Below are 13,171 nucleotides of genomic sequence, written 5' to 3'. Positions count from 1 at the left end.
ACTTCCGCCCACCCGCCATCGCCGCCGCGTCTACCGCCGCCACCTCCTCCGCCGCCTGCTCTGCCTGCAGCGAGCCCGCCGCCAAGGCCCTGCTGCCACCGCAGTCCAGCAGGCTGCCGCCTGCCCTCGTCGCCCTCCTCGAGGACGGAGACGTCCTCAAGGTTGGCGTCGGCGTGCGCAACGACGCGCTCAAGCTGCAAAAGGACTACGGCGTGCGGTGTGCCGCTCTCCTCGACCTCGCGGCGCTGGCTGCTAAAGCGCTGCCCAACGAGGAGCGGGGCTGGAGCCTCGCCGAGCTGACCTCTCGGCTGCTGAGCAGGCAGCTCGACAAGCGCGACACGCTGCGCTGCTCCGACTGGGAGGCGGCGGTCCTCTCGCCGGAGCAGGTGGAGTACGCGGCTCTGGACGCGTGGGCGAGCTTCGCCGTGTATCAGAAGCTCTCCGCCACGCCCGCCGCCGCTGCGCTCCTCGCCCAGGGAGGGAGCGTGGGCGGGTGCCTCTCCAGCGTCCCGCGTCCACTGCCAGAGACGGTCGCGCAGGCCGGGCAGAGCGGGCGAGGTGGCGGCGGCCGCGGCCGCGGCCGCGGGCGAGCTTCGCAGGAGGTGGCTCAAGAGGCTCCGGGGCCGGGAGGGCGGGGGCGCGGGCGGGGACGGGGTGCAGCCGTCCCGCCCGACGCTCGGCTCGGTACGTTCTCTGAGCTTGCGCGCATTATGAAGTGAGTACGGCATCATATGTCGTTACATTCTGCATAATCATCAATAAACACTTCGAAATACACTTCCATCTCTAGGGGGTACGTACATGGGTACGTTCTACGTGTACACTCGTCCCCCGCGCCCCGCCTTGCGCCTAAAAAGCTGTACGCTCGTCATGCAGGAGTACGCACGCGCGCGCGACGAGGCGTACCCCGGCCGCGCCGCGCTGTCGAGCCGCGCTGCGCGCTAGAGCCGTAGCGCGGCGCCCCCTGGCCCTGCGCCCCGGCCCCCCTCGCTGACACTACCAGCGGCCTCTCCCGAGGCAACCCGCCCGGCGCCTGCCCTCGCTCAAAGCTTGCGCAGCTCCGCCAGGGCGACGAAGAGGTGGTGCTTGCGCGCGACCAGCTCAGTGCGCTTGGCGGCGCAGGACTCGATCAGCAGGTGGGAGACGTCGGCCGGTCCGTCGGCGTCCGTCGCGGCAGAGGCGGACGCCTCGCCCCCGGCGGCGGCCTTGCGCTTGCGGCTTGGGCGCGGCGGTGCCACCGAATGGACGCTGGCAAGCAGCGTCTTGCGCAGCTCGTCCGGCTGCATGACGACCGGGACGATGAGCTCGCGCAGCGCCACCTCCGCGATGATGCGCGGCACCTTGCCACTGACGTAGTCGCCACCCGACCAGACGGGGTCGCCAACCTGCCCCATGAGGTGGAGGGTCATCGTTTGCGCCGCGCTCTCGACAAAGCCGTCGAGGCAACCCTCGAGTAGCATGCCGCTCGCCTCGCACAGCGCGTCGCGCAGGACCTCAAAGCGCTCGAGGCGGAGGGGCGGCTTGATGTCGGAAGAGAAGGCGGCCTTGACCGCCTTGACAACGAACTCGGTGAAGAGCGGGAGCAGCCCGGGCAGGCCGTCGACCAGCTTCTGCTTGAGCATCTTCCTGAAGATGGCCGTCCGGATCGTCGGGTGGGAGGAGGATCCGCTCTGCATCGCGGCCTGGAGAGCCGATGAGATCTCCTTCTGCGCCACGATGCTCGAGACGTAGTCCTTTGCGACCTCGTGATGAACCCGCGCACCTCGGTGAAGGCATCGGTAAAGGCGGCGAGCAGCTCGTCCAGCATGAAGGACGAGGGCGGGCGGCCGAGCTCGTCGATCTGCGCGGCGATGCCCGCAGACTCCTGCTCGAGCTGGCTGACCGCCGCCGGCACCCACGTCTGCGTGATGTAGAGGGTGAAGAGGGCGTCAAGGTGGGACAGCAGGGCGGCGATCCCGCACTGCTCGCCGCCGAGCTTGGCCTCGTCGACGAACCACTTGCGCTCCGTCTCGCACGACTCCTGCAGGCTGCTCGCCTCCTCCTCCTCGACGAGCGTGTCGCGGTTCTTGACTGCAACCCAGCTCAGCAGCTTGACCATGTCGTCCGCCTTGCCCGCGAGGCGGTCCTTGAGCTGCCAGTAGGGCGTGGTTTGCTTGCGCTGCTTGTAGCGCGGGTCGTGCGCGAGGTCCGCCTTGGCGAGCACGCCGAGCGTGACCTCCTCCTTCTTGGCCGCCTGCACGAGCTGGATGGCCTGGCTGTCGCGCACGCGGGTGATGTTGGCAGGCACGACGGCGACGACGATGGTCGAGTGGTCGCGAAGGTAGCGCTCGCTCAGCGCGCGCGTGCGAGACATCATGTCGGCAGGCTCGCCCTCAATCGACGCGGCGACGATGCCCGGGAGGTCGACCAGGTCGAGCGTCGGCACCGACGGCTTGCGCACCTCGATGGTGAGCTGCTCGTCGATGACGCCGTGCCCGGGCGGCACCACCTCGGACATGAGCTTCCCGACGGCAGAGGCAGCGTCCGCTTCGGTGACGACGAGGTCGACCCGGCCTGGAAATTTCAAGGTCACCCGCGACTCGGAGTCGCCCGAGTTGATCAGGCTCAGCTTGATCGGCATCCGAGTGCAGATCTTGTTGTTCCCCCTCAAGCCCGGCGCGATGCAGCAGCTGATCAAGGACGAGTTTGAAGACATGTCGGCGAGCACGTTCAAGTTCCGCCCGCTGAAGCATTACTTCGAGCCGCGCGGTGGCCAAGACGATCGCGGCTACGTCCCCAAGACGATCGCGACGAGCACGGGCGGCAGGGAGACGATGTTTGACGTTGACCTCGTCGTACCGTCCCGCTGGGGCGGCATCGACCACCCGCGCAACTACGTCGTGATGCACCGCACGATGAACCGGAGCTTCCAGGAGTCGCTGCACGAGACCAAGTGGTATTACATCGAGCAACACAACCACGGCGTCCTGCGTAAGGTGGCCAACTTTGTCCGACGATACGGAGTGACATCGCCGCGGGTGCACTATTCATCCCTCTTCCCTACATCGCGGACTACATCAAGAACGAGACATGAAAGCTCTTTGATTCATTCTGGCTGGTGACGACGGCCGTGGAATGTGCAGGGGTCTCCCATGCCGCTTGTGAGCGCGCCGATTCTTCTCGTTTTGCATATATCGCATGTGTGCCGCCACATTTCTCACAAAATGTGTACGGGGTATGAAGTGTACATTATGCGAGTTGTAGAGTCCACCAGCACTCTGTACGCGACGCTCCCCCACTCCAACCACCCGGATGCTGCGCGCTGGGCTAGCCGCACATTGCACAACTTATCACCCCACAGCAGGACCAGTTCCAGTCGATCGCAGCATCAGCTGCACCGCGCGCGGCATGCTGCTGTACGGGTCGGCCGCCGCCTCGCCCTCTCCCGCCCCGGCCTCGCCGCCCGGAGGCGGCGGCGGCGGCGCCGCCTTCGCAAACGAGTCTAGCAGCGGCGCCTCGGCGCGCGCAAGCTCCGCCGCCTCCGCCTCCTCTGCTGCGCGCGCCTTGTGCTCCTGCTCCGCGCGCGCTCTCGCCCTCGCCTCGGCCTCGACATTGCGGCGGCGGCCGCTCGCATACTCGGCGGCGAAGCGCTTCCACGTCGCGTGCGGGATGCCGTGAACGACGGCGGGCGCGCGCATTGCCGGGCGCGCGCCTCCCGGCAAGTTCTGCGCGAAGAAGCAGCTCGCGGAGTTGAAGGAGCGCTGCAGCAGCCCCGAGGCGCCGAGGTACGCGGCGTGCCTCTTGTCGCAGGTGGAGCAGCCGAGCTGCCTCACAAAGGAGACGTTGTGCGCCGCGGCGCAGCCGCCAATCATCCAGTCCGACTACGAAGCACGGCGTTAGGCTTGTCACGGACGTGCCTTGGGCAGATGCACAGGTGCTGGGCGAAGGGTTCGGCCTGCATGCAGCGCGAGTGGTATCGCTCGATGCATGCGGCGACGTCCATGCGGCGGAGAGCGGCGGCGGAGAGGACGGTACCGCCTCCGCCGCAGGCAAAGTCCTGCACACCGGAGCGGCGGAAGGCCTGCGGCGACGAGACAAAGTCGCCCGTGTAGAGGGGCGCCTCCTCGTCGAGGAGCGCGAGGAGGGCGCGCCTGCAGGCGGCGGGGAGCAGGCGGGATAGGGCGGTGAGGACAGATGGCCAGAGCGGTGAAGACGCGAACCACGCGGCCCTCTGTGGCATCGGCCGTCTTTGTGAATGCCGCGTCTGAGGCGGCAGGCGCGTGATGGTGGCCCTCCGCCGGAGCGAGTGCCTCCTTCTTGCAGGTGTCTCTGCTCTTGCAGCATCTGCTGGCGCGCGCAGCCGCTCCGCAAAGACAAACGAGTCGTCGTCGACGAGGACGACCCAGCGCAGGTCGCCCCGCTCGAAGCGGGGCGAGGAGCGCACGTGCTGCAGCGCGGGGAGGAAGCGGTACTGCGCCTCGAGCGTCGCGGCGCGGTGCTGCCGACAGAAGAAGCTCTCGCCTCTGTCGCCGGCCGTCACGTCGCTCTCGTTGCACACGCAGCGGCGAGGAGGCGCGGCGCCGCGGATGCGCACGACGGGCATCTCGCCCGAGGTGGGTGAGCCAGGTTGCGCGTATCGGTCGCCCCAGTCGCGCGCCGCATCAAACGTCACCGCTCGCAGCCTCCTGCCAGCCTCAGTGCCGCCATCGGTGGCAGAGTCGCCCGGCTGGCCATCCTTCGCTGCTCCGCCTGCTTCGGCCTCGGTGGCCTCGTCGTGCTCGCCTTGTCGCCGCCGTCCCGGCTCGTCGAGGACGAAGAGGCACTGCGCGCGCTGCTGTGTGCACCAGGAGGCCTGCGCAAGCGCCGAGCGCGCCCGCAGCCGGTGCGAGCCCATCACGACAAAGAGGAGCTGCGAGAGCAGCAGTGGCGTGCGCGTGCCTCGCCGGAGGGCGTCGATGGGCAGCTCCATCCCAGTGCCGGCGGGCGTGCACAGTGCGCGCTTGCCGCAGTCAGCACAGTCCTCGCCGTAAGCGCACTGAGGCCGGTTGCCCGAGTGCGCACCGTGGCCGCCGTCGCGACAGACGCCGTCGCTCGCGCACGTCTGCCGGCACACGCGACGGCAGTACGAGCCTCGCTTTGGGCGGGTGCGTTGCTGGCGCCAGGGCATGCGCGCGGTTGGCGGCCGGCGGCCGGCGCGCGAAAAGTGGCGCGACGGGCGGCGACGGGCGCTTCGAAGTTCCTAGTTCGATCTTCGTCGGGGCGAAAGATAATTCTCATTTCCTGGATGTGAGGTTAATGACTGCACTCCAAGTGCTCCAAGTGCTCCAAGTGCATTTCGCTCCCGCACGTGGCTCCTCCGATGGGCGGTATCCGTTTTATTTTGTCTTTCTCTACGCGGCTTTATCTCTTTTGTAGCTGCTAGCTCTTTCTCTACGGAGCTTTAACCGACATGCAGACATAGACATGGTACACCGCGGGCCCCACACTGCCACAGCCCTTGTACGAGTCACTAGACAACACGGCTCCCCCTCCCCCGACAGCGTGTGCTTGTGCAGAGATAGCACCACATGCGCGTGCTGCGCGTGCTCCCCCGCCTTCGTGCGCCCCTAGTCAAGGGCCTCGGCTCGTCATCCGATCGCACTCAAAGGACGAATTGAGCGAGGCCCAAACTATAATGAACCGTCAGCCGCCCTCACTGGCTGGCAGCCGAGCCGTACCACTCGTGCAGGCTGCGAGGGTCGAGGCCGACCCCGTTTGGCTTGGCGATGTCTGTGCTGGTCGCCTCGAGCGAGTCGGCGAGCAGCTGCGCCACCTGCACGTTGGTGATGAGCGGCACGCCAAAGTCGACGGCGAGCCTGGTCACCACGCGGAGGCGGTGGTGGCGGGCGGCGGGCGGGTGGGTGGGCGGGCGGGCGGGTGGGTGGGTGGGCGGGCGGGGGGCGGCGTGCGAGGGGCGGACGCGCGAGTGGACACGGCAGGGTGGGGAGGGGCGAGCGCGCACCGGCGGATGGCGTAGTTGGTCAGGATGTTTTGCGAGAACTGGTTGGAGAACATGAGCACCAGCTCGATGTCGCCGCGCTGGATGTAGTCGTCGATGCAGGGCTCGACGCCGTCCTCCGCGTAGTTGAGCATCGTCACCGGCACGCCCTGCTCCTCGAGGTAGGCGGACGTCTTCTTGGTCGCGAAGAGCGTGTAGCCGAGCTCCTGCAGCTTGCGCACCGCCGGCACCGCCTCGGCGAAGAGCCGCTCCTGCATCGAGACGAGGATGTTCTTCTTGGGCAGCTTCATGCCCGTCGAGAGCATCGCCTTGAGGAAGGCGTCGTGCCGGTCCGGCCCGAAGCAGGCGACCTCGCCCGTCGAGGCCATCTCGACGCCGAGCGACGGGTCGGCGCCCTTGAGACGCTGGAAGGAGAACATCGGCACCTTGACGCCGACATAGTCGTCGGGCGGCTCGGGCGCGCGCTCGTCGATCGGCGCGCCAACCATCGCCTTGGTGGCGGTCTCGATGAAGTTGACGCCCATCACCTTGGACGAGAAGGGGCACGAGCGCGAGGCGCGCAGGTTGCACTCGATCACCTTGACCTCGCCGTCCTTTGCGATGAGCTGCATGTTGAAGGGGCCGGTGATCTCGAGCGCCGCGGCGAGCTTGTGCGTGATCTCCTCAACCTTGGCCACGTCGGCAGAGTCGAGGGTCTGCGGCGGCAGCATCAGCGACGCGTCGCCCGAGTGCACGCCCGCGTTCTCGACGTGCTCCGACACGGCGTGCAGCAGCACCTTGCCGTCGCGCGCCACCGCGTCCACGTCGATCTCGCGCCCGTTCTCGATGAACTTGGAGACGACGACGGGGTGCTCCTTGGAGACCTGCGTCGCCTCCGTCAAGAAGCCGGTGAGCTCGCCCTCCGAGTAGGCGACGTTCATCGCCGCGCCCGAGAGGACGTACGACGGCCGGACGAGGCACGGGTAGCCGACGCGCGAGCAAAACGCGAGCGCGTCCTCCTGCGAGGTGAGCAGCTGCCACTCTGGCTGGTCGATGCCGACGCGGTCGCAGAGCGCGGAGAACTTGTTCCGGTCCTCGGCCGTGTCGATCATCGTCGGCGACGTGCCGGCGACGTTGACGCCGGTCGAGCCCATCTTGAGCGCGAGCCTGCGGGCGGCCGCGGGGGGTCGGGGTGGGTTTGGCGGGGGGTCGGGGCGCCCGGTCCGCGAGGGAGGGGGCGGCGCACGTGTTTGGGATCTGGCCGCCGACCGAGACGATGGCGGCCTCGCAGCCCTCCTGCTCGTACACGTCGAGCACGCGCTCGAGCGAGAGCTCCTCGAAGTAGAGGCGGTCGCACTCGTCGAAGTCGGTCGAGACCGTCTCGGGGTTGTAGTTGACCATCACGGACTTCTTGCCGAGCTGGCGCAGCGCGCGGATGGCCGAGACGGAGCACCAGTCGAACTCGACCGACGAGCCGATCCGGTACACGCCCGAGCCGATCACCATCGTCCCCTTGTCCTCGAAGTCGAGGTCGTGCTCGTCGCCGTTGTACGTCATGTACAGGTAGTTTGTGGCGGCCGGGAACTCGGCGGCCATGGTGTCGATCTGCTTGACGAAGGGGGTCACGCCCATCGCCTTGCGCAGCGCGCGGATCTCGAGCTCGGTCGAGCCGGTGAGCTTCGCCACCTGCGCGTCCGAGAAGCCCGACTTTTTGGCCTGCAGCACCGTGCCGGCGGGCAGCGTCTTTGGCGTGTACTCGGAGAGGATCTGGCCCATGTCGTTGATCCGCTTGAGCTTCCACAGGAACCAGGGGTCGATGGCGGTGAGCGACTGGATCCGGTCCACCGAGTAGCCGCGCTTCATCGCCTCGGCGATCGCGTAGATGCGCGTGTCGGTCGGCACCTGCAGCGAGCGGTTGAGCTCCTCCTCGCTCTCGGCCACAAACTCGTCGTGCGGCTGGTAGCCGGCGATGGCGGGGTCCGTCATGCGCAGCGCCTTTTGGAGCGACTCCTCCCACGTGCGGCCGATGGCCATCACCTCGCCGACCGACTTCATCGCCGAGCCGATCTCGCGCGAGACGCGGTCGAACTTGGAGAGGTCCCAGCGCGGCACCTTGGTGACGACGTAGTCGAGGGAGGGCTCGAAGCAGGCGGTGGTCGAGAGCGTGACCGAGTTGGTCAGGTCGGGGAGGAGGTTGCCGAGCGCCAGCTTGGCCGCCACCGAGGCGAGCGGGTAGCCCGTCGCCTTGGAGGCGAGCGCGGACGAGCGCGACAGGCGCGGGTTCACCTCGATGATGCAGTAGTCGTTCGAGTGCGGGTCGAGCGCGTACTGGATGTTGCACTCGCCGACGATGCCGAGGTGGCGCACGACCTTGATCGCCGTCGTGCGGAGCATGTGGTACTCGTCGTCGGTGAGCGTCTGCGAGGGCGCTATCACGATCGACTCGCCCGTGTGCACGCCGAGCGGGTCGAAGTTCTCCATGTTGCAGACGGTGATGCAGTTGTCCGCCACGTCGCGCACCACCTCGTACTCGACCTCCTTCCACCCCTTGAGCGACTTCTCGACGAGGACCTGTCCACACAGACCTCCCGCGTGAAGGGTCGCGGGCCCCGAGCCACAGCCCATCCTCCCCCCCGACCGCAGCCAGCGGCGAGCGCCTGCGGCGTCGACGCGAACGCCTCGCGGCAGTGCGCCTCGAACTTCTCCTCGGTGTCGATGAGCGCAGAGCCGAGCCCGCCGAGCGCAAACGCGCAGCGCACCATGCAGGGGAAGCCGATGTTCTTTGACGCCTCCAGCGCCTCGTCGAGCGTGTCGCACGCGAAGGAGGGGGCGATCCGCTCGCCAATCTCGTTGAGCTTGTCCGAAAAGATGCCGCGGTCCTCGGTCGCCTCGATGGCGGCGACGGACGTGCCGAGCACGCGCACGCCGTACTTTTCGAGCACGCCGCTCTTCTCGAGCGCGACGCCGCAGTTGAGGCCCGTCTGGCCGCCCATCGAGAGGATGATCCCCTCGGGCCGCTCGCGCTCGATGATCGTCTCGACCGTGTCGGGCGTCACCGGCATCAGGTAGACTTGGTCCGCCTGCGGGAGAGGGCGGCGAGGGAGGGGGGGTGGGGGAGGGGTGAGGGGGGGAGAAAGCGCCGCTGGCGTCCGGCGAGGGCGGCGGCGCTCACCGCGAGCTGCCCCTGCCCCTCGGTGTTTGTCTGCACCGACGCGATGTTCGGGTTGATGAGCACCACCTGCAGCCCCGCCTCCTTGAGCGCCTTGATCGCCTGGCCGCCAGAGTAGTCGAACTCGCCCGCCTGGCCGATCGAGAGGCCGCCCGAGCCGAGCAGCAGGACCTTGCTCAGCGGCTTGGGCTCAGGCGCGGCGTACTTGCCCCGCTCGAGCGCCGGCGTGAGCGGGAGGGCCGGGTTGCCCATCGCCTCAAGGAAGAGGTCGAAGAGGAAGGCGGTGTCCGACGGGCCCGACTTTGCCTCGGGGTGGAACTGGGCGGTGATCCACGGCCGCTCCTTGTGCATGATGCCTGCGCGGCCGCACGCGGGCGCGTCTTGAGCGGCGCGAGGGGCGGGAGGGCGGCGGGAGGCGGCAGGGGGGCGGGGCGGGGCGGCGGGGAGGGGCGATGGAGAGGTGTGGGGCGCAGGAAGCGGGGGAGGGGTGAGCAGCCGCCTTCGTTGGAGCCGTCGTTGCGGTTCTCAAAGATCGGCATCCAGCCCTCGGGTAGCTTGTCGGCGTCGAGCGCGTACCTAGGGGGGGAGCGTCGCGGACCGTGTCGTGGACGCGACGCCCCTCGCGCGGCGGGCACGCTTCGAGGCGCGCGCCCGTGGTTTTGCGGCGTGATGAAGCAGCGCTTGGAGAGCAGGTTGACGACGGGCTGGTTCTGGCCGCGGTTGCCAAAGGGGAGCTTGTACGTGGTCGCGCCTGCAGGCAGGAGAGAGGTAGCACCTCACCCGCCGTCGCCACCGCGCGGGGGTGCGAGGTGCGGGCCGGGCGGGCGCGCGCGCCGGCGGCACGCCCGAGCAGCTGGTTGCCGAGGCAGATTCCGAAGAGCGGCTTGACGGGCAGCTCGCCCGACTCCATCGCGGCGATGGCGTCGCGGATGTGGCCGACCGTCTTGTCCGCCATCGCGGGGTTGCCCGGCCCGTTGGACAGAAAGAGGCTGCGGCGTGGGGGGGGGAGGGCGGGGCGGGGTCAGGCGGGGGGGGGGGGGGGGGGGTTCAGGCGGGACGGCTTTTTGGGAACAAAATGGAAAGCGCGGGGCATGGGCCAAGGACGGGGAGGGGCCAAACAAGGGGGAAAAGAAAAGGGGGGGGGTTTTTCATGGGGGAAGAACGGCAAACGGGTGGGAAAAAATGCCAAGTGTGGGCCGTGCGCTGTCTTGCGCGCGAGGCCACGGCGGCAGGAGGCAGGGCGGGTGGCGGCGAGGCGTGGCTGGTGGCGACAGGAGGCGGGGCGGGTGGCGGCGAGGCGCGCTCTCACCCGTCGTGGTCCTCTAGCAGCGGCAGCAGCGGCGTGTCCCACGGCACGAGGGTCACCTCGCAGCCGCGCTGGAGGAGGGAGCGGATGATGTTGTACTTGATCCCGCAGTCCGTCGCCAGCACCTTGAACTTGCCCCCCTTGTTGAACACGCGCGGCTCCTTGAGCGACACCTCGGCGACCAGGTTGCGCTCATTCGGGTCCTCAAACGCGGGCAGTACGGGCTCGCCGCCGCGGGCGACGGCGGGGTCGAACTCGATGGTGGCGCGGAGGGCGCCCTTTTCGCGGATCTTCTTGGTCAGCAGCCGCGTGTCGATGCCGTACAGCGCAGGCACGCCCTGCTCGTTGAGCCACTGCGAGAGCGAGCGGCGCGACGACCAGTGCGAGTGGTGGTGCGAGTAGTCGGCGACGATGAGCGCGGTGACCTGGATCGAGTCGGACTCAAAGTGTTTCGGCAGGCCCCACTCGTCAACCTCGTCGTCCGGCACGCCGTAGTTGCCCACGATCGGGTAGGTCATCACCAGCATCTGCCCGCGGTACGATGGGTCGGTCAGCGACTCGGGGTAGCCAACCATGCCGGTCGTGAAGACGACCTCGCCCGAGACGGGCTTCTCGCAACCAAAGGAGACGCCGCGCAGCCGCGTCCCGTCCTCCAGCACAAGCATCCCCTGCCGGTAAAACATGGCCGAATTCGACCCGAAGGTAGAACCGACAAAGGCCTCGGGCCTCGCCTGCTCCGCCACCATGAGCGGAGCCGCGGTCGCGGGCGACACGCGGGCGGCGCGCACGGCCGGCCTCGTCGCCGGACCGAGGCTGGGCGCCCAGCTCGCAGCGCCGGAGAGTAGCAGCGAGGAGAGCATGGCGTCGGTCGGCAACAGCAAAGCCCTCTCCGAGTCTACCCGTGGCTCATCTCCTGCGACGGATTTCTTTTTGACGTTATTTTCGACGAGCCGGACAGCCTCGAGGTGCAAGTGGCCCAGGCTTCGCCGAGGGTGTGTATAGCCGCGAATCCAGGCTCAGTGTGGTACAGCTCACACCCCACTACCCCCCCCCCCCGGGACCCCCCCCCCCCGGACAAAGTGGCTCGGCGCCTTCCGAAGGTATACCGGTACCTAGAGGTAGCCGCGAATCCAGCTCCAGGCGGCCCCCGGCGACAGCGCGTGTTGCCCAGCAGCGGTCCTGTCGCTGTGCTGCACACACATATGCTCGCGGTGCTTCAGCTGTTCGCCACGTACGCGCCTCGCTGCGGCCCTCGGCCGGCACTCCGTCCTCGCTCCTGCGCGTCGCTCGCAGCGGAGGCCGGCGCGCTCGACGCAGAGCTGCTCGCGTACTGGTCGGCACACGGCGCTGCTTGGCAGGCGCCGCTGCGGAAGCTGGACGTGCGCGCCGCGTGGAACTGCGGCGAGCTCGACGGCGTGCTCCCATCGGGAAGGGCCTCGCGCGTCGCCGGCGGCGAGCGCCTGCTCACCCTCGCTCGCGCGCTGGAGCTCTTTGAGAGCGACGAGCTGCAGGTGCGCCGTCGCTTTCGGAGCATGACGGCCGAGGACATGGCGCCGCGATGGTCGCGAGTCGTGGACGACCGCGCGGCGCTGCAGGCGAGCGGCCGCTGGGAGGAGGTGGTCGTCGAGTCGGACGCCGCCCGCCGGTTCGCAAGGGCGAGGCTGGAGGGGTCGGTGGAGGAGGCGGACGCGTCGCCCGCGCTGTCGCGTGCGGTGGTGACGGTGCTCTCGCCCGCCCTCAAGGCTGCCGCCAGACAGCGCGACAAGGCGGACGGCGGGCTCGAGCTCAGCTTAGCGAGGTTGATGAGCGATGCTGGTGTGGACCCAGCCGAGAGGTGGCTGACGGCCAAGCTGCTGGCAGAGATCGACGCAGAGATCGATTCGTTGCCGGCGGCGAGGCCGGCCCCGCCGAGCTCGACCTTCGCGGCGGGAGAGGCGGAGCGCGATGTGGGGCAGGCGGCGAGTATGGGCGCGTTCGGCGTCGCCGCCGCGCTGGCGGTGCTGCTGCTGCAGATGCTGGCCCGGAGCGGCGGCGGCGGCGGCGGGGCGCAGTCTGGACTAGAGGCCACACTCGACCTGATGAGGTAGGAATTTGTGGACACAGATGCTCGCTAAATGCTAAATCAGATCACACTTCAGAGTTTGTCGGTTTGACTGTCACTGTCTCTCTACTCTCACATACGCATACACATTCGTGATATCGTTTGCACGCGCAGCTGCTAGGTGACCTACCGTAGGTGCTGTAGTGGCGACTAGTAGTGCTAACGATAGGCGAACTCTGAGGCGTGACCGTGAGGGGGAAAAAGAGACAACAGTTAACGATGAAAACGCGCACCGAGCAGAGTGGAGGGAAATTCTCGCGGGAGCGCGCCGTCCTGCGCTCCCATGCAAAGTACGCATACGCTATATGCGGGTGGCGTGTGGCCCCGCCGCCCCATTCGACAGACACAGCAGCGATCCTCCGCGACAACATCACCGCAGCAAAAGGCGCAGCGGCGTGTTGCGGCGACGTGTAGCCTGAGTGGAGCGCGAATGGGGGGTTAGGGCTCGGGGGGGGGGGGGGGGGGGGGGGGCCAAAAACCCGGAAAAATCCCCCCTTCTGTCCCCCCCCCCTTTAAAACCCCCCCCAAAGAAAAGGAAAATTCGCGAAAGGAAGGGGGGCCTTTTTCTCAAAATTTCTTCGGGCGGGCTCCCTTCCCCCCCCAAACACCCACTTGTGGGGTTAAAAATTGCCCCCCCCC

The 13,171-nt window shown here is 68.1% G+C and overlaps 5 protein-coding genes across 5 annotated transcripts in view; 2 read left to right on the top strand and 3 right to left on the bottom strand.

Moving 5' to 3' along the window:
- Window positions 1-107: 107 nt before the first annotated feature.
- Window positions 108-440, top strand: EMIHUDRAFT_58741 (hypothetical protein; the record flags this gene model as incomplete). The annotated part of the gene is made up of 1 exon (XM_005766143.1): window positions 108-440. A coding segment is annotated over one exon (333 nt), but the record flags the coding sequence as incomplete, so codon positions are not given.
- A 603-nt stretch (window positions 441-1,043) lies between these two features.
- EMIHUDRAFT_212255 (Dynamin family protein) lies at window positions 1,044-2,620 on the bottom strand (the record flags this gene model as incomplete). The annotated part of the gene is made up of 2 exons (XM_005766142.1): window positions 1,044-1,682; window positions 1,763-2,620. The coding sequence occupies 2 exons, from the start codon at window positions 2,618-2,620 to the stop codon at window positions 1,044-1,046; spliced, it is 1,497 nt and encodes a 498-aa protein (XP_005766199.1).
- A 2,776-nt stretch (window positions 2,621-5,396) lies between these two features.
- Window positions 5,397-11,243, bottom strand: EMIHUDRAFT_422007 (carbamoyl-phosphate synthase). Its single transcript, XM_005766141.1, has 8 exons — window positions 10,435-11,243; window positions 9,969-10,114; window positions 9,724-9,876; window positions 9,129-9,481; window positions 8,575-9,036; window positions 7,203-8,527; window positions 5,981-7,123; window positions 5,397-5,834 (listed from the first exon to the last, which is right to left on the bottom strand). The coding sequence occupies exons 1-8, from the start codon at window positions 11,175-11,177 to the stop codon at window positions 5,672-5,674; spliced, it is 4,488 nt and encodes a 1,495-aa protein (XP_005766198.1). The 5' UTR covers window positions 11,178-11,243; the 3' UTR covers window positions 5,397-5,671.
- Window positions 11,244-11,633: 390 nt separating this feature from the next.
- On the top strand, window positions 11,634-12,518 carry EMIHUDRAFT_103638 (hypothetical protein; the record flags this gene model as incomplete). Its single annotated transcript, XM_005766140.1, has 1 exon — window positions 11,634-12,518. The coding sequence occupies one exon, from the start codon at window positions 11,634-11,636 to the stop codon at window positions 12,516-12,518; it is 885 nt and encodes a 294-aa protein (XP_005766197.1).
- A 205-nt stretch (window positions 12,519-12,723) lies between these two features.
- The window catches only part of Lhcf30_1 (light harvesting protein), a 1,429-nt gene continuing 981 nt past the window's right edge, over window positions 12,724-13,171 (bottom strand). Inside the window, exon 3 of the mRNA XM_005766139.1 lies at window positions 12,724-12,947. The gene's annotated coding sequence lies outside the window, so the exon portion shown is untranslated. The remainder of the gene's footprint in view (window positions 12,948-13,171) is intronic.

The sequence above is a fragment of the Emiliania huxleyi genome (genome assembly GCF_000372725.1).
Source record: "Emiliania huxleyi CCMP1516 unplaced genomic scaffold EMIHUscaffold_52, whole genome shotgun sequence".
NCBI lineage: Eukaryota > Haptophyta > Isochrysidales > Noelaerhabdaceae > Emiliania > Emiliania huxleyi.
Note: the sequence above shows the minus strand (reverse complement) of the source record. Positions and strands in the feature narration are given on the sequence as shown.